The sequence below is a fragment of the Cnephaeus nilssonii genome (assembly GCF_951640355.1).
Source record: "Cnephaeus nilssonii genome assembly, chromosome: 1".
Lineage (NCBI taxonomy): Eukaryota > Metazoa > Chordata > Mammalia > Chiroptera > Vespertilionidae > Cnephaeus > Cnephaeus nilssonii.
Window position 1 is genome coordinate 115,332,830 of NC_137072.1, and position 17,620 is coordinate 115,350,449.

At 61.5% G+C, this 17,620-nt stretch overlaps 1 protein-coding gene across 1 annotated transcript in view; it reads right to left on the reverse strand.

Moving 5' to 3' along the window:
* PPP2R2C (protein phosphatase 2 regulatory subunit Bgamma) overlaps positions 1-17,620 on the reverse strand; it is an 83,295-nt gene that overhangs the window by 17,596 nt on the left and 48,079 nt on the right. Inside the window, exons 2-5 of the mRNA XM_079772537.1 lie at positions 14,612-14,709; positions 12,528-12,693; positions 11,139-11,251; positions 7,262-7,439 (exon numbers count right to left, since the gene is read on the reverse strand). Coding sequence (XP_079628663.1) covers positions 7,262-7,439; positions 11,139-11,251; positions 12,528-12,693; positions 14,612-14,709 — 555 coding nt within the window. The remainder of the gene's footprint in view (positions 1-7,261; positions 7,440-11,138; positions 11,252-12,527; positions 12,694-14,611; positions 14,710-17,620) is intronic.

Here is a 17,620-nt window from a genome sequence, read left to right on the forward strand (position 1 = left end):
AGAATCACACGGAAACAGGCAGGGAGGACCAGGGGCTGCGTCACCCTGCCTGAGCGGTTGCCCTGGAAACTGGTTTTCTGTGTGAAAAGAAGCGGAGATCAAATCACGAGAAACGAGGCTGAAGCTGAATGAGGAAGAGCTGCGGCATCTGTGACGCGAATCCCACCCCCATCAGCCTCGCAGTCCCGCCGACAGCCCGAGCCTCGGAGACCCTCTCCTGCTGTTTCAAAAAAGGACTCTGCCCTGGCTGGTGTGCTCAGTGGTTAGAGCGCTGGCCTGTGCCCTGAAGGGTCACGGGCTCTATTCCTGGTCAAGGGCATGTACCTGGGTTGCAGGTTCAATCCCTGTCCCTGGTTGGGACGCATGAGGGAGGCAACCAATCAATGTGTCTCTCCCACATCAATGTCTCTCTCTCTCTCTCTCTCTCATTCTCTCTCCCTCTCCCCCTCCCTCCCTTCCACTCTCTAAAAATCAATGGAAAAAATCTCCTCAAGTGAGAATTAGCAAAACAAGGGCTCTGGATATAGTGGGTGTCGGGGAAAGACGCCCGGCACCCCTGGGGCCAGATGGCATCCTTCAGGACCCGACCATCTACCCCGCCGCTCCAAGACCTCGGCTCAGCCCCCAAGGACCTGCCGTGCCTGCTGCCCGGCTCCTCCCTGTGCGAGAGGAGCTGGTGACTGAGCGGGGCCGTCCCTGCTGCCCCCTTAGTCCCAGCACCACCCCCCGCCACCGCCCTGGCCAGAGCTGCGTGCACCCCCTGCAGGGCCTGCGGGACGGGAGGTCCCGGGCTTCCAGGGCCTTCGTCCCACTGAGCTGCCTGAGAGCCTCGGTCCCCACCTGCACGGGCGCGGGTACAACGGCCATCGCTCATGCACAGGAAGGAGTGACCGTAGAGCAGTGGAGACGGGGCATGGGCACATGTGGTGGGTCACTCTGCCAGGGCGCCGGTGAGAACTGGGCCTGGGGAGCAGCCGCAAATGCCAGGAAGCAACAAGCAATAGCCGGCACCCTGATGGCTTCAGGGTGAGGCCTCAGCAAACGACTCTGCAGACACAACAGCTCACTGAGCAGGAGACACGCCCCAGCCCCCGGGAGCTAGTGAGGGCAGCACCCCTGCAGGAAGGCCCCCCCGTGCCACCCCCGCCCCCCCAACCCCAGGAAGGGCAGGCCCAGGCTGCACGCGGAGGTGGCAGAGCAGAGGCGGAACCCTGGCTGCCTGACTTCCAGCCCGGGCTCCTCCCGCTGCCTCTCTGTCCGGGAGCGACTGCATCTCCACACGACACGCAGCTACCCCAGGGGATCAGCGCCCCCAAGGGCACCGCTGCTGGGCTCGCTGGCCTGGCCTGTCCCCCGCGAGAGGGACTCCGAGAGCGGGCGGGCTCAGCGACCAGCAGGACGTGGCCTTGGGCTCCATCGATTCAACTGAGCAAAGCTGCTTCATCCACATGTCTCGGCAGGAACACGCTCAGGATGGGAGAGGCTGTTACCATGGTGACAGCCGCCGCCGAGTGTGGATGGAGGCAGCTCTCCCAAGGGCCACGAGGGGCCTCCCACGCAGGCCCCGGGGACGCGGGGTGTGCCGGCGCCCCGAAGGCCTCCCTCACATGGAGGCGGCTTTCTTTCCAGCAGGTTTCTCCAGACGCTGACCAGGCTGCAAGCACGAGCTGTGAGCACTGAGGCCGAACCACGCCGACCGTGCAGGAGGGTTCCTGGCAGCCTGGCAGCCTGGCAGCCTGGCCCGAGTGAGCTCCTCCAGGGCGCCACGGCCAAACGCCACTGCAGGTGGCGTGAACCGTAGAGAATGATCTTCTCACAGTTCTCGCTGCCAGAGCCCACGATCGAGGTGTAAGCAAAGGTGGGTTCTGCGGGGCCTCTCTCCTGGGCCTGCCCACGGCGCCGTCTTCCTGTGTCTTCACACGGTCTGTCCTCTGGGTGTGCATCCCTGGTGTCTCCCTTTGTCCCAATCTCCTCTTCTTATCAGGGCACCAGTCATACTGGATCAGGGCCCCCCCAGGACCTCATTTGCCTTCATCACCTCTTTAAAGATCAAACATCCACCTTCTGATGGCCTGGGGATGTGGACTTCAGCTTTTGGGGGGCAGTCACAGTTCAGCCTCCTTCCCTTCTCCGCTCAGAACCTTGACCTTGACCGTGCAGTCTGCTCAGGGAGCAGAAGCCAGGCTGCTGGGGCAGGTGGGACCATGGGAGAGGGGCCTTTCTGCACGACTGCTCACTGCACAAGCCCTGATGCCCGTGCGTGTTTTCTCTGGGTGGTGAGCCAGTCTACGCATCCCCACCACAGCCGGGGTAGATGACTCCCAGATGCTCAGGCAGGAGAGAGAGCATTGGCTTCTGAGTCATCAAGATCAGGACATGACAGCCCAACCCCACCATGCAACAGCTGTGTGACGTAGGGAAACTTCCTCGGCCTCTCTGTGCCTTGCTTTTCTCATCTGTAGAATGGGTTGGTCATATCTGCTTTGCAGGGCTGCAATAAGGATTTCATGAAATGACGCATGACAAAGGCCCTAGCACATGGTTAGTACTGTTAGCAATAAACCCGTTAGCTAAATCAGAATCAGCCTTTCTCTTCCTCTGAAAAAACAAACCAACAGGAAATGAAGCAGGTTGGAAAGCTGTGGGGGGGTCATTGTGGGGGGGTTGTGCTGTCTTGCGTGCCTGGGTTTCTGAGACCCGGGAGGGGAAGCCCAAGGTGGACAGAGCTGGACACACTCCCAAGTGGCTGCCTCCTCCTGGCTCTGAGGGGGGCAATCCAGCCCCACCCTGGCTTCCTGGGGCTCCTAGCCCAGTAGCGAAGCCAGCTATCAGCCCCACACGCGATGCTCGAGGAGGGACACTCAGGGCGCACGTGAGGGGATTTATAACAAGGCCCTGGGGTGGTCTGGAGAGTCGGGGACGGGTCCTCTGAGGCAATGGCATTACTCCAAGGCTGAGAGCCAGCGGAGTTATCTGGGCGGAGGGCCAGGGTGGGGGTGATCCATGTGAGGGCGAGGCGGAAGCTGAGGAGCTGTGAGCGGCAGGCTGGGAGGGAGGGCGAGGGAGGCCGACAGGGCTGCAGCCTGGGATTGGCCAGTTTTAATTGGCACCGTGTTATAGACATGCCAGGGAGGCCTGTCAGGAAGCGGGCAGAAGCACCACGGAGTGGCACGTCCCCGCCATTAGAGGAGACGTTAGGAATAGAGCGGCCACAGCTCATGCATCGGCCACCTGTGTCACACACAGTCCCAGGGTGGCCTGCAGGGCTGTGAAAAGTGCCCGCTTTCCCTTAGAATCCAAAACAAGAGCCCGGAGACATTATCCCACGGCTGGGGCTGATGGGCAGTGTGAGTGACCGGGGCGAGGAGGGGCCACAGGCAGTGTACCCGCTTCTCAGAGTTGAAATGACCACCTACATGAGAGACCCGGAGTCTGACTCCCAGGCCCTGCCACTGCCCAGCTGGGTGACTCTGGGTCAATCACCTAACCTTGCTGTGGCTTATTTCCTCCTGTAAAGGGGGGCATGTTGCCTTGGCCCATTTGGCTCAGTGGATAGAGCATTGGCCTGCAGACTGATTCCAGTCAAGGGCACATACCTCGGCTGCAGGCTCAACCCCCGGACCCAGTCGGGGCACATGTGGGAGGCAACCAATCAATGTGTCTCTCTCTCATCAATGTGTCTCTCTCTCTTCCCTTCTCTTCTCTTCTCTCTCTCTCTCTCTCTCTCTCTCTCTCTCTCTCTCTCTCTCTCTCTCTCCCCCTTCCTTCCACTTTCTCTGAAATGGAAAAATAAATATCCTCAGGTGAGGATTAACAAAAACAAACAAAACAAAAAAGGGGGGCATGTTCATAACGCCTGCTCCACAGTGTGGCCGAGAGGATTAAGTAGGTTAATATGTTCCAGGTGCTTAGAACACTGCCTGGCACAGAGTAAGTGGCACAGAGCAAGGGCTCAGGAAGAGGTGCGGGTGTGTGGGAGGTGGTGAGGGTGATGACACTGCAGGACTGGCTGCCGGAGGATTCAGCACCATGGACAGCGCACAGGGAGTGGGCGCCCTGGGCAGCGTGTCGGCAGATGGGTCAGCACCGTGGACAGAGCAAGGGAGTGGGCGCCCTGGGTAGGGTGTCGGCAGTTGGGACAGCACCGTGGACAGCGCACGGGGGAGTGGGCGCCCTGGGTAGGGTGTCGGCAGTTGGGTCAGCACCGTGGACAGCGCACAGACACACTCAGCATGGTGGAGGTGACCCGTCTGGCCTTGGGGAGGCCTCAGAGCAGCAGTGAGGTGCGGTCAGGGGTTAACAACAGGTTTTCCAAGCGGAAAGCTGATCTGGGAGATTCGGACTTGGGCATTTCTGAGCAGATGCTCCCCCGTTTGCTCCTCTGCGCAGTGGTACTGTGGGAGCATGACGAGGCACCTGTGAGGTGCCGACCATGGTCATGGAGGAGTGGGTCGTGGGTCTACGGCACATCAGGCCCTGTACCCACCGGCTCCACCCACCCAGCCCCGGCCCCAGAGGCACAGCCCACTGACCGGATGGGAACAGCGAGGCTGAGTGACTGGCAGGCAGGTCGCTCGTGAGTGACAGACCTGGGATCTCAGTGCTTGGACCCTGGGATCTCAGTGCTTCGCCAGCAGAGAGCCTGGCGGGCAGAGGGGCCTCGGTGGTCCCCACCATTGTTCCCCGCGTGGGGGACAAGCCCGGCCCTCAGGCTGCGCTGTGCCGGAGGCTTGGAGCCTCTGCCCTGACTGCTGGCCCACCACCCAGCCTCGCTTCGGGACCTACTCAGGAAACAGGAATTAGACCTTGTTCCAGACTGAGGGCTGGGGCACTGCCAGCTTCCACCAGGAGAAACCGCTCAGGGGGGAGGAAAATCAATGGAGCCATCTTTGCAATCCTCCGGTGCTAAACATAAAGCCGAGGTTCCTGGGCTGAGGCCGCCTGAGCAACCTGTTACCTTTAAGACGCATCGCACTCGGGAAAAATCACCCCGCGCTGCCAACGGTCTCAGAATGTTGGTATTGAAGGATGTGAGCGGTGGCTTAAAGAGATGTGGAGATGGCAGTGAGGTAAAACCATCAGAGAACCCGCAGGAATTCTGAGAACGAGCCTTAACCATCCCAGGGGGCTGTTGTTGAAGAGGGAGAATAATGCCAGCCACCGGCTGGGGCCCGATTAGTGACTGATTCTTTATTCCTTACAAACGCACTCCCATTTAGGAATTTGGCCCCGTTTACATTCATGTGAACTGATGGCCCAGGACGTTAAGCAAAGAACCGAGCCCAGGGGGTCCAGACCCCAGCACCCAGCCTGCTCCTCTGTAGTGTCTGGGACCCGAGCACCGTGGAGCCCAGACTCACAGGGGGGTGTCTACACCCCAAGACCAGGTAGAAACTGTGAGCCTCCTCACTGCAGAGTCCGCACCTACAACCATTCACAAGTCCCTACTGTGTGCGGGCCCTGCATTACATGTGGGGATGTAGAGAGGGTGCAGACTGGGTTCCTAACCCCCAGGGAATCCCTGGAAAATGGGGGCAGGGCTTATTAACAGGTGAGGAAAGCCCAGTGTGACAGGGAGGGGGGCCACACGCAGCGTGACTCCCCGATGAACCGGTCGGCCAGGGGAGGTCTGCACAGCCACCGCGGGCTGGAGACTCCATCACTCCTCCATCGGCTGAGCGGCACCTAGGTCTACAGCGAGGCTGCCGGAGCCCTGGGTGACCCCAGGACCTTACCACACATACTCCTCCACCCCCAAGGCCAGGACGCGTCTATAGCCGATCAACTAACAATTCAGTTTCACAAATCAGAGGCTACCCACAGGCAGGATCTGCAGCCAGGGAAGCCCTCCAGTTCCCACGGGGACCCCAAACCCAACGCTCCCTTCCTGTCACCGCCCTCGCCTCCTCAGCTGACTTAGGTCCCAGGGTCAGTCATTATTTCCTCTCCCTGCATTCACCATCAGCCCCATGTCTGCCGTGCACTTGGCAAAACCGCTGCCCTGGCCCTCCACCCACCCCACGCCTGCAGCCCAGCGAGTCCCCGGAGAAAAATGCGCGCCACGTGCTCTCCGGCCCACTCGCTCCCACAGCACTACCCGCCTGCCCGCCTGCCGCATGTTCCACTGGCTCATTGCATCGGTGGTTTACGTCCGCCTGCTCCAGAGGGGCCGCAGGAGCAGGGCCTCCCTCACTACATCTGGGCACCGTCCTTCAGCAGAGCAGCCTGGTGTCGAAGGTGGAAACGAGACTCGGGGGCTGGAGGTGCGACTCCTGCTAGGAGTGGGCTCAGCACGTTCCCTGGGCTCCCTGTGACTCAGTTTCCTCATCTGTAAAGGAGGGTCGCACTGCACCTGCCTCACAGGGTCGTGGTGGGGATGAAATGAGTTAATATTAAGATGTGCTAATGCTAGACAAGAGCCTCGCTGTCATTATTGGTCTTATCATCAGTCTTCAGAACAGCGACATCGTAGCAACCAGCCTGCTCTCTCCACTCAGCCCTGCTGGGCCGGCCTCAGCCCTGCCCCAGGCCCATGCTCGTGTCTGGACAGTCCATTCCTCACCAGCTGTGGGCGCTGGACTCAATCCCATTGCCCCTAGTTTGTCCAGACACAGGGAGCCACCACACAGGGGCCCCGACTCCGTCCGGCTGGGCTTTTGACACCCTCGTTGTCACTCTAAGCCAGGTGTCCTCAAACGTTTTAAACGGGGCCAGTTCACTGTCCCTCAGACCGTTGGAGGGCCGGACTACAGTTTAAAAAAAACTATGAACAAATTCCTATGCACACTGCACATATCTTATTTTCAAGTAAAAAACCAAAACGGCAAAAACACCCGCATGTGGCCCGCGGGCCGTAGTTTGAGGACGCCTGCTCTAAGCCCTGGGTGGGACCCCGGTGGGGAGGGTCCAGAGGAGTCTTTGGTGGACGGTCTCAGGAGAATTATCCTGTCCCTCCTCTGGGAGGGGTGACCCCAGGACCTTATCTCCTCCTTCGTCCCTGGTGAGGTCCCAGGGTGACAGGGATCACAGCCACCCCAGCGAGGAGGCGGCGAGGGGTCAAATGTAACCCTCACAGCAGTGGTTCTCAAGTGTTCACAAAGTCTCAGCGTGAGCTCACGTCTGCCATCATTCACACACTGTGGTCTCACCGAAGTTGAACGAAGCAGAAGCCCCCAAGCCAGCTCCTTACAAGCCAGCCAGCCAGCCCCACCCAGAAGCCACCGCGGGAGACGCCGGCGGCCAAGGCGGCGGGAAAGGATACTGAAGCTCCTGTCGGTGATGGCCAGGTGCCAGAGGTTGATGCGCAGGTCGTCGGCCGACATGTACGTCTCGCAGTCGCTGTTGACGGAGATGGAGTTGATGTGGTAGGTATGGCCATTGGCAAAGACCCTCCGCGGGCTCACCTCCACCATCAGGTCCATGGGCTTCAGCACAGGCACCTGCCAAGGAGGAGGGCAGGTCAGAGCGGCCATTTGCCGGGGGCAGGCCACCTGGGCCAGGCAGCCACAGCGGGGAGGGCACCAGCGGGCACCCATCCCGCAGGCGTCAGAAATAACGTCCATCACCACCAGCCCGGCCGGAAAGCCTACCTCCTTCGCTTGGCCTCCCGGGGTTGGTTCTGAGCCCACCATGTGACTTTGGATTGGCACCCCAATTTCCTCCTCTCTCAAATGGAATGAGAAGATACCATGGCAGAGTCAGCTGACTGTCCACCAAACATCTGCATCCCTTCTACCAGGAAGTGACAAGTGGCTGCCCAGAGAAGGACTACATTTCCCAGCTACCCTTGCATCCGGGCGTGGCCACATGACTGGTTCTGACCAATGGGCTGTGAGTACAGTGATGCTGGCACTATGGGCCAAGGAGGTTAAGAGGCAGGTGTGCCTTTTCTGTCCTCTTTCTCTTCCACTGAAGGAAGGTGAAGACCAGCCTTTAGGGATGGAGGCACACGGGACGGCAGGAGGCTGTGTCCCTGCAGGAGAGCCAGGTGCCAACCCACATGCACTTTGCTAGGAGTGAGAATTACATTTAAAATTTTTTTTAAATATATTTTTATTGATTTCAGAGAGGAAGAGAGAGGGAGGGAGAGATAGAAACATCAATGATGAGAGAGGATCATTGATCGGCTGCCTCCTGCACGCCCCACACTGGGGATCGAGCCTGCAACCCAGGCATGTGCCCTTGACCGGAATCAAACCCAGGACCCTTTAGTCCGCAGGCTGATGCTCTATCCGCTGAGCCAAACCGGCCAGGGTGAGAATGACATTTCTGTGTACTCTGCCCTGCAATGGGGGGTCATTTGTTAGAGCCATCAGTGTTAGCCTAACTCACACAAACCCCCACCTTGGACGTGCGAGGACTCCTGAGACAGAATCAGATGCACGCCTCAGCTTCCCTTCATGCTCTCTGCCTGGAATGCTCCCCGCCCCTCCGCCCTTGGGACAGCTAGTGAACCCCAACTCCTCCTGCAAGATCTGGAGGCAACAGCCCCCCCAGAAATGTGCAGCTGCCCTGTAGGTAGGGCTGGCACACACCCCCGACACACCCAGCACACGGCCCCCATCTCTATCAGGGCTCAGCATACACTGCTGTGTCACTCCAGTAAAACGTGAGGTTTCAAAGGTGCGAGGACAGACAGACAGACACAAAGGCCTGGCCTGGGCTCGATGCCCAGGAAATGGGGCTGGCATTGCCATCCCCACATCACCGGTGAGAAGACTGGATGCCACGATGAACCCAACTTGTCTACGTCACGGGGTCAGGAAATGAGGGTCAGGACGGGAAGCTGGGGTGCCTGCCCCTGAGGGTTCCTGGTGCAAAGGTGCAGACTGAGACCTGCCTGCAGCTCCGAAACCTGCCCTGCCACTCACAGTGTTACCGTCACGGGCCACATCTCAGGCCTCCGCTTCCTTTTCCGTAAAGGCGGCGAGGCTGGTGCCGGCTCAGAGCTAACGCAGCGAGTCCCTCGGTCCGTGCTAGGGGCTCCCTGGCTGAGAGGCGGGGAGGAAAGACCCACGCCCTCCCCCTTCCTCCCGCAGCCTCAGTTTACGTTAAGTGCCGGCTCGGGATGTGTGGGACTTACAAGAACATCTCCGATGCGGGGAGGGAAATAAACAAGACTCCCGCGGGCCATGGCTCTGCCGCAGAAGCCAGGCCATCAGGAGGTGATAATTGCCTCTTTCCCACCAGAGGAAACCCTCCCAGCCCTTCCTGGGCTGGCGGTGCGGGTGGGACACCATCCCTCCGTTACTGCCTTCTCAGAATTTATCGGTGCAATTCGCCAGCCATGTCGAGCCACCGTGTTCAAACGTGCATTTCTCCTCCTGGGGAACAACACTGATCCCCACTTCATGTTTATGACAATTCGCGGGAGGCTCTGTGCGTGCGCCAGCTGTCGTCTCAGAAAAGGCGAGGCATCATCTCCATTTTGCCGGTGAGGAAACTGAGGCAGGGAGCAGGGGTAGGGGGGCGTTGGGGGGTGCCCACAGCCACCCAGCGGCAGTGCGGGGAGCTGGGAGCGGTCTGTCTGCGAGCCGGGAGAGGCGCTCACACCCAGCCCAGGCAGCACCGCGCGGAGCAGCCCACACCCGCAGCTGAGGAGCGAACTGAGGGAGACGGCACTTCAAGTGGCAGGAACAAGCCTTTCCAAATCTGCTAGAACGGCCCAGCCGGGTTGCTCAGTGGTTGAGCACTGACCTATGAACCAGGAGGTCACAGTTCGATTTCATCAGGGCACATGTCCGGGTTGCAGGCTTGATCCCCAGGAGGGGGCATGCAAGAGACAACCGATCCATGATTCTCCCTTATCATTGATGTTTCCATCTCTCTTTCCCTCTCCCTTCCTCTCTGACATCAATAAAAATGTATTTTTTAAAGTCTGCTAGGATGTGCAAACGGGAGCTGAAGAGGGCGGTCACTTCCCAACACTGGTCCCCGCCCCTTCACGGCCCACTGGGGCCACCTCCTCTGAGGCAGGCCTGTCCCAGGCACTGGGACCCCAAGAAGACTTAGGTCCCATCCTGCCCTCGGGCTCTGTGTTCACTGCAGCCTCCCAGTACCTAGAGCTGGGCCTGGCACACAGTAGGCGCTCAGTAAGTGTGTTTGCTGAATGGGTAAATCCGGATCAGCTGTGCGCCAGCACCTCCTTCAGCAGGCACGTCCGCAGCACCCGCTACGCGCCCGGTGTCTGGAAGCGGGGGACAGAGGAGGCGCGCCGTGTGCTTCCCGGCCTGCTGCAGGGGGAAGGCGCCGACTTCGCCACAGTCCTCCCCGCGGACGCCACTGACCGCCCCGCGGCTCTCCCGTGAGGCAGGGGCCTCCGGCCACGTGAGAGCAGACGGGCGCCGGTTCTGGGCCAGCCTGCCCTGGGTTCGGATCCCCGCTCTCGGTTTCCGCGTCTGTGAAATGGGGGTGATGACCCCACGGGAGAGGATGTGGGTGAGGGTTCAGTGAGCTGAGCCAGACAGTGCTCGGAGGACACTCCCTGCCAGTGTTCGCCCTTGTTCCCGACGAAGAACCCAGGCTGTGCAGCCTGGCGCCCCGCCCGGGTCACACCGCCAGGAGGTAGCAGAGGCAGGATGTGATCCCCGGCCCGTGACCCCACGGGACTCTTCCTGCTGGTCCCGCGGCTGGGAGAGAGAGGAGTCCTTTGGCCTCTGAATCACGGTGAGGACGGGGCTGGCCTCAGCACGGCTCCGCGGCTTAACCGCCGGCTCTCTGTAACCAAAGGCAATCTCGGAGGCTGAGTCTCCGTAGAGGCTGCACGAGGCGCAGCCCCAGGCCTCCCTCTGCCCCTCGGCACAGGACTCGGCGTCCGCTCCGCTCAGCCACGTTCTCTGCTGGCTCTGCCCCTCACCAGCTGGGCGGCGTCAGTGAGTTCCTGCCCCTCTCTGGGCCTCAGTTTCCCTCTTTGTGTGACACGGGGTTGCAGACTTGCTCTGTACCCTCAATTGCAGCTGAAAAGCTCCTTATGGACTTTGGGGCGCCTGGTCCTCAGGAGGCCTCTGAGGCACGGAGCAGGCAGATGACCGCAGGCAGGGTCTGCGCTGACGGTGGCTCAACTCTCCAGGGCCCTCGAGCCCCCCTGTCCCCGCCGGCTAAGAAAGGAACCACAGAGCGGTCTCCCCGCCGCAGCTCACCTGCAGGGACGTCACGGTGCTCAGGTCCTTGAGTTTCCCTTCCTCGTCCTTCAGGTTGTAGCCCTCGGGCCTCTTATCTCGCTCGGTAATCTTCCATAATTTGATGGTTTTGTCTTTAAAAACAGAACAAAGGGAAGCAAGACCCACGGTTAACACAGGTTAACACGGAGAATGGGCTATCCGTCCGCCCTAGCCCGCCGACACGGACGCACGGGCCCAGAGCTCGCTCGGCCGCCACCCTGTGCCGGGAGAGGCGGTTCGTTCCAGTTCCCTCCCAGGTGAACGGCCCCAGCGAACATCTCCACGCGTGGGACCCCTGCCTGCCTTCTCTCGCTCCTCACCAGGGATCCCCATGGTGACGTCGCAGGTCAAAGGGCACGGCACGCGCAGGGTAGTTGTCAGTCTCTCGACGATTCCCAGAGAGACGGCCCTGACGCAGCTCCCCGCGTCGCCAAGCCCCTCCCTGACGCCGCCCCCCCCCGCCCCGGTCCAGCACCCCCTCTCCGGGAGCCTCACTTCTCTGCCACCCGCCAACAACATGGAGAGAGTAACTTGGGTGGCTGTGAGGGTTAACTTTATGTGTCGGCTGGGCTAAGCCGCAGGCTCCAGCCATTTGGTCAAACGTGTGTGAATGTCGCTGTGAAGGTGCTCTGAGACGAGAGTAACCTTTAACCCACAGCCCCAGCCCATCACCCTCCCTGGTCCGGGTGGGCCTCGTCCAATCCGGTGAAGGCCCTACGAGAAGACAGACGGGGGTCCCCAAGGAAGAGGGGACCCGGCCAGCCGGCCTTCCTAGGCGGCACCTGGTGGCCTGCGTCTGGGGGGTGAGGATGGAGCTGCCTCAGGCTCCCCGTGCTCCCTGGCCCCTCCTTCCTCGGGAGTGTCAGCCCTCCACCCAGGGGGAATATCCACAACATGTCCACGGCTGCCGCGCGTGACCATGGGAAGGGCCCGTGTCCAACAGGGACGGCGGGGACAGGGGCACATTCACGGGGCAGAATTTAAAGCTGCTCAGATATTGTTTTTAGGAGCCAAAGACAGGAAAACGCTCGCCGTGTCAGTGAGGTGAAAACAGCATTTGCTGTAAACCATTACATCACACGCCTACACCTGCATGCACGCACCCAGGCACACACACACGCCTGCACACACACACGCCTGCACACACACTCAGGCACAAACACATGCCTGCACACGCACTCAGGCACACACACACGCCTGCACACACACACGCCTATACCTGCATGCACACACTCAGGCACACACATGCCTGCACACACACTCATGCCTGTACGCACACATACGCGGGCACACACACACACATACACACACGTGCTCGGGCACACACACACACGCACACAGGCACACGCGCAAGCAGCACGCCCTCACCGTTGGTGGACAGCAGGGAGTGGGCGGCGTTCTGCTGAGGGAGCCATTTGATCTTGTTGATTTTCTCCTCTATCTCCAGGCTCTTGAGATAGTCGAACTCCGGCTCGTGGCTCTGGAAGGTGCTGTAGACGTCGTACTCGCCCTGGCTGTGAGGCGCATTTTTACTCTGCAAGGAAACCCGGTGGGGCCTGAGCTAGGACGGCGGGGGTGGGAACAGGCCGGAGCCAGGCCCAGGGGTTAAACCCATGGCGGGCCCGACAGCAATGGTGACCGGGCGCCAGGGTGCCCCTGGACCCACCAAGGGTCACCGGAAACCCGACTTTCTCATCTCCTTGCGGTGTGGCTGCGGGACAAGCTAGCTCCTGTTTACTGAGCACCTACCGTGTGCCAGACACGGAGCTCAGTGTGGATCATGCCTCATCTCCGTCTGTCCTCGAGGCCCCTCTATGCTGAGTACTCTCCCCATTTTACAGGTCAGCAAGGGGAGGCTCAGGGGGACTGAACCTGCCTCGGCCACGTGACCACTAAGTGTAGCTTCCCCCACAGGGTCCGTCTGTCGCAGAGGCTGAGGCTGTGGTCTGCTCCTCACGCCCACGTGTCCACGGGGCAGGACGTGAGGACTGAGCATGTGCTGAAGCAGTGTCCCCTGGGCAGTGCCCTGTTATGTCAGACTCAGGTAGGGGACTGCTTCTCGGCTTCCCCCGCTGGGGGTCCCCATCCTGGCGTGGGCAGCAGAGCCCCAAACTAATGAGGTGGTGAGCCCACAGCGGGCACCAGGGGCCACTTCCCAGGAGACAGCGTTTCTATGGCAACCTGACACTACAACGGAGCATCACCGCCGGGCAGCCAACCCAAGGCACTTCACCAGGCACCACGTCCAGTTCCCGGGGATGTGCAAAAAGCACCAACTGCCAAACGTCTACCCCCGTCTTGCTTCTAGAAAGCTCTCAAGTTCTTCCGTATTCCTGCCTCCAACTCACGCCGTGTCCCATGAGCACGGTGTGGGACAAAGGTCAGCGGGACCGGGATTTAAAAACATTAAAGGAGAAAAATTCAAAACCGAGGCTCTCGCATCCCCGTTGAACCTCCTTCCGCAGTTTGGCAGAAAGAAGGCTGTGCTCGGCCACCCCGTGGGACACACGAGTCCCGCTCAAGGACTCGGCCGCTCCCGCCACAGGACCGGCGGGGTAACGGATTGGGGTGCCCACGTCCCCGCGGGGTGTCCTTGCTCAGCCGCTTCCACCCGAGCTCCAGCCGGCTGTGGGGGGGAGGGGGAGGATGAAGCTCTGCTCCACCCCTGGGCAGAGGGAGGTGACGGGGACACAGGTGAGGTCTGGATGATGCTAAGGACTGAATGCGGGTCCTCTTCCCCCCACATCCTTCCCTCTTCCCCTCCCCCCTGGCCTCCCCCCAGGTCCTTATCCAGCGGGTGTCTGATGGGGGGCCGCCCTCAGAGGCAGGGTGCTGTGTAAGGGTTTCCATCCTGGTTTGTGCTCACTCCCTGGGGTGACTTCTCCAAGTGTCCCCGTCTGTGAAAGGTGGTGTCAGCCCCCACCCGCTGACGTGAGCAGCACGGGTACGTGGGAAGTGCGGAGAGAAGGTGGCAAGGTGTCTGCACGTAGTAGGTGCTCAATAAACAAAGCCTTTTCTCACCCCTTTCTGTCAGCGGTTCAGAAACAGCGCCCCCGGGGGGTGTTCCAGGCCGCCCCATCTTACCCGAATTCTGCTGGACCACCAAGGTCGCTGGGGCTCGGGCCTAGGCCTAACAAAACCGCCCCCCGCCCCCCGCCAGCCCACAGCCCCCCTCCTCCCAGGGTGAGACAGTGTCCGCTCTGCCAGGGCAGCCTGGCTCTCCTCGCCCTGCGTCTCTGGGTCCAGGGTGCAGTGACATCAGCAAACACCTGCTGAGTGGACCCAGGGTCTCCCTGCCCCAGACCTGCTGGCCCCACCCTGCACCGCGCACCCCCTCCAGCCAGCCCGGGGTCCTGCGGGAGGCAGGCGAGCTCCCCGGGGACCCAGCTGGTAGAACGTGGGCACCTGCCGAAGACAGCCCACCCACCCCCCCTGCTCCAGGCCCCTCGCACCTCCGGTTCCCGCTGGAAGACGACGACCCGGCCACCCTTGTCGCCTGTGGCCAGCAGCTCTCCCGTGTGGTTGAACTCGACAGTGGAGATGACATCGGCTGGGGGGAGGGGAGAAACAGGAAGGCGAGGCTCATTAGGACCCAGTCCTGTGCCGTTCAACTCAAGCGGGCCCACCTCACCCCACCCAGAGGCCCTGCACCCCCAAGTGGGGCCCCCACCAGGCAGCAGGAGCCTGAGGGGTGGGGAGACAGCGGCCCCTCCTCCCCGCTGGCCAGAGGGCAGAGCCCTGACCCCTCTGTCTCCTTCCTGCCTCCTGCCTCCTCCCCTGCGGCTCCTTCCAGAAGCAGTTTGGGGGTGCCCTCCTGTGCCCGCAGGTGACTGGGATGCAAACCTGACACTCACTAGCCAATTCTGGGGGCCACGGAGACCAACGACACCCCTTCCCGCCCCCCACTGAGCTCCCCGTGGATGGGACCCCTGTGACCTCACATTCCTGGTGGGGACTCATAGGCCCAGTGGGTCTCCTTTCAACAACCGCCCATCAGACCATGCCTCCTGGGGCCCCCCTCCACTCTGCTCTCCCACAGCTTCCCGGGCGATGGGTCCCCCAAGTCATGGTGTGTCTCTGCTCAAAACCCTCCACTGGTCCCCAAACTGAACCCTGATCCCTCCAACCCCCTCTTCTGCGCAGCCCCCACTCTCGGTGATGGCAGCTCCGTCCTCTGCTGGCTGGGCCTGACTCTCTCCTCTCTCCTCATCGAGCCCTCCCTCCCTCCCTCCCTCCCTCCCCTCTACCCCTCCACCTCCTGGCTCAGTCTTCATGCCCAATCCCCCCCCCCCCACTTCTCTGCCTCTCCCAGGGCTCTCCTGGCCCCGCCCTGCCGGGCTGGGCTGGCCTCCCGCACCACCGCCTCCAACAACCCCCATCTTATGTCAGAGGAAAGCCAAGGTCTCGGAGTCAGACGCGGTTTGTGACCTGCGTCCCCAAGGCAGCCCAATCTCCCCGCCTCCTGCCCCTGCGCGGGAACCCAGCATCGCCGCCCCCGCCCCCCCCCCCCCCCCAGACTCTGGGCTGGGCCCTGTGGTTTGCTTGGGCCTGCGGGACACCAGCAGACAGGCCACCAACCTGGGCCTTGGCCACTGCCCCGAGCAGGACCTGCCCGGACGGACGGGCCGAGCCCATCGATCCGGGGTGGGGGCAGGAGGAGGGGGACAGGGGACGAGTGTGTGACAGCCCAGCCACGCAGCCCAGGCAGGGCCCCGGCCCGAACAAGCCCCGATCAGCAGGATCAGCACATGCGTGATTACAAACATCCGTGTTGAGTGCCAGGGCGTTCCCTGTTTTTAACTCGGTGAAGAGTAACGGACGCCCTCTCTCCCAGCCTCGCCTCCCTCCACCCCACGCCTGGCAGCTCCCCTCCCACGGGGCTCCGTGCTCTGCTCAAAGCACGGCTCCCTCTGGTCTCCAGAGCTGCTCCTCCGCCTGGAGGGCGTTTCCCGCTTTTAGTCAGTAAACGCGCTTCTCCTGTCCCGTGGCCGGCAGAGGCCCGGAGCCGCCGGGGAGCCCGCTTTGGCGGGAAGGAAACAGGGGGAAGCAGGCGCTTAGGGAGCAGGTGGCGGCGGGACGGAGGCGTCGGTCAAGAGGGAAGCCCACTGCGCTCGCTCACAAAGACCACCCAGGGAGCCGCCTGGGGGGTGCGCACGAGGGTGGGAGTGGGGTGCAGCCAGGCCTCAGCGCTGGCACGGCCCCCCCAGCCCCCGTGGGGAAGCCCAGCCTCGCCCAGGGCACGGAGAGCCACACGCCAGGCCACAGCCCAGCAGCGCCGGCTCCCAGACGTGGCTCTGGTTCTTGCTGTTTCCTCTCAGCACCCTAAGGGGGCGAGGGCAGGACATGAGGTTGTGTACACAATGTTTTCATTATACAGACCGGTGGCCACAGCCACGCCAGACGGCACACGCCAGCAGAGAGGCAGCCTGGCGGCCATGTTCCATCCACCCTGTCAGCAGAGGGGCCTTAAGGTGATTGGATTAAGATATTTTTAATTCTCTTTAATTCTCTCCTCCTCCTTTCCTGACCCTGGATTTTCAGTAACGAACACATATTTTAATAGCTCTACTGAGGGACAATGGATATGCAGAAACGCATGTTCTATGTATGTGGTGTGATGCGTGTGGACATATGCATAATTTATATGACGTTTACGACGGAGCAATAACAACGCTATTAAATTAAAGCGGCAGCGTAACCAAGGGTGCCCAGGCCAATGTGGTCCATAAATGCTGGGCGGTTACCACAGTAACAGACACTAAACGTCTGCAGGCAATTTACAGCGTATACGTCAGTTTCATATCCGCCCCCCCTCTGCCCCCCCCGCCCCCGCAGGAGGTGTGACTGTGAGTCCTGCCAGGCAGACGCCCTGGTTGGACCCGGGCTCCAGGGCCCTGGCTGCGCGGCCATGGGCTGGCCACACCCCTTCTCGAGGCTCAGCTGTGCCATCTTAGCGGGGGTGTAGCTGCATGTGCCCAGCCTGAGGCGCTCCAGTGGGCGATGGAGGCGAGGGTTTGGGAGGAAGAACCTTGGGGCGCGGTGGTGGTGCGTTACGCGGCGGCGCTGGCTGAGAAAGGGGGGCTGGCACATGACAGCACCTGCCACGCAGAGCACGGCCACCCACCCTGCGTTAGAGGCGGGAAGGGTGCACCCTCCCCTCGCCCCACACACGAGGTGCCTCGCGGACGCTGCGCTGACCACAGCGCCACCGTCACGGGCCCCCGGGCAGCTCGGATCACCACTCGGGTCTCAGCTCGTGCCGCTGCCCCGGGGAGGCCGCCACGGCCTGCACGCCAACATCTGCTCCTGTTTGTATCCCAGCACCTCCTGTGGGGCCTGGGACAGCCCTGGGCATGGGGACAGCGAGAGGGCAGGCCTGACCCGCAGACTCCGGCCCGGGCCCAGCACCGCCACCCGCAGGGTGTGTGGCCCGAGACCGAGTCTCCTCGCCTGTGAAGTAG